The sequence below is a fragment of the Porites lutea genome, chromosome 1 (assembly GCF_958299795.1).
Source record: "Porites lutea chromosome 1, jaPorLute2.1, whole genome shotgun sequence".
NCBI classification, from domain to species: Eukaryota; Metazoa; Cnidaria; class Anthozoa; order Scleractinia; family Poritidae; genus Porites; species Porites lutea.
The window spans coordinates 12,925,323-12,927,107 of record NC_133201.1 but is presented as its reverse complement, the minus strand read 5'-3'; the positions used below and the strand labels follow the sequence as shown (position 1 = coordinate 12,927,107).

The 1,785-nt window shown below is 36.7% G+C and overlaps 1 protein-coding gene across 1 annotated transcript in view; it reads left to right on the top strand.

Annotated features, from left to right (window-relative positions):
• The window catches only part of LOC140945523 (nephrocystin-4-like), a 50,551-nt gene extending 48,989 nt beyond the window's left edge, over window positions 1-1,562 (top strand). Inside the window, exons 38-39 of the mRNA XM_073394539.1 lie at window positions 601-746; window positions 1,434-1,562. Coding sequence (XP_073250640.1) covers window positions 601-741 — 141 coding nt within the window. The 3' untranslated portion in view covers window positions 742-746; window positions 1,434-1,562. The remainder of the gene's footprint in view (window positions 1-600; window positions 747-1,433) is intronic.
• The last annotated feature ends 223 nt before the right edge of the window (window positions 1,563-1,785 follow it).

Sequence of the window (1,785 nt, the reverse complement as noted above, 5' to 3'; positions counted from 1 at the left end):
ATATTTGCGAACAAAGGGAAAGGAATTTATCTTTCGGTTCAGCAGACGTTAGTGGGGCAGGAACGCGTGGCGAACCCCTAAAAACGTCTGCGTGATGGGCTATCCATTTGGGGGATATCGTGAAAAGAAGACGCGCGAGCTCGCTTCGCTCGCCCAAGTAGGAAAGCTTGCTCGCAGGCTGTGAACCAGACCCTTCAGTATATTCCACTTCCTTATCGATGAACCCTCTAGTCAATTTGTTTTAGTGAAATCTATGCTTTTTTGAAGGAAAATGAGAAAATAGAATAATTTTCGCTGAGACGTAGTGGAAGAGAGAAAATTTCTCATCAGGGAGGAGAGTAATACGCTGTCCATGCAGCAGTTCATTAAGATCAATCCAGGGTAAATTGTAATATATACAATTGAACTGGCATGTAACTGGAAGTGTTGTTAAATTTTAATATGCGAGTGCCTGTTTATTATTATTATTATTATTATTATTATTATTATTATTATTATTATTATTATTATTATTATTATTATTATTATTATTATTATTATTATTATTATTATTATCAGTATCATTATCATTATTATTATTATTGTTATTATTATTATTAGGTGGGTCCTGGTGAATCGCACAGCATCGGACTCCGGTTCACTCCACAGCAGTTTCCAGGAAAAGCTGAATTACTCATCTTCATCAACGACTCTGAAGACAAGAACGAAGAAACATTTTGCATCAGTGCCTTGTATACGTGACAAAGGTACGTGACCTCCTTCATTGCACTTTGTTTGTCATTCATTTCACCCTGTGTTTGCATGGGTTTTTTCAAAAGGAAACTGAAAAAAGCGACATTTTATTTGGAAGTTTAAGATGTCACTACAGCGACGGCAACGAGAACGTTGAAAAAAGCAATAGGTTAAGATTAGCAAAGAAACAACTTAGTACCTGCAGCACTCTTTTTTGTACATTTCTCTGCCGTCACTGCACGACTACCACGTGAAATTGCCTCATTTTACTTTTTACTCTTGGGGCCATTTTAACTCCCAAGAGAAACTGAAGACAATGCTTATGGAAAATTTTGGGGTGACAAATAGAGAGCATTATGGTATCAGGGTATGTTACGGTATTTTCTGGAGTGGTCAATTTCTGTTCAGGAGAGTTCGCCTACATCATTGGTAGGGAAAGGGTGGATCCATTTGCAACATACGCGTATAGCTGTCGCATTTGCCCACTGGAGTTTTTTATTGTTTTTGGGCTTTGAAGCGGTAAAAAATTCAGCAGGCAAATGCGACAAAAATTCAGCCGGCAAATGCTATACGCGTATGTTGCAAGATGGCAAATACTTATGGACATGAAAAAAATGATAATTTTAGAGAAATTATAATTGACCATAGGACTTAAAAGAAAACCCCTTTTAATGTTGTAATATCTGTCGTCTAATTTTCAGGAATTCCGTAAACAAACCGTGGATTTCGACTTATCAGAGGATAGCCGGCGCTAAGTCGTACATGTCAAATACATATGCTTTGTTTATAAAAACAAATATTTATTTACAATAAACTGTACTTTATTTAAAGAGCATTGTCTTCTTAACACTGTGCTTAATGGTGGGGAATAACTAACGTCCTTGTGGTAGTTCCCTTTTTTTATTTCAGTAAGCATCAGATACATAGGATACATCCTTTGATTATTTTTTAACAAAGGTCGTGTTCTATGGGGATCAACCAGTTACAATTGGTTAGATTCGTCAGGTTTTTTCATGTTCTTTTGGGCAAAAAACTGTGTTTGGTTGGTGTGGT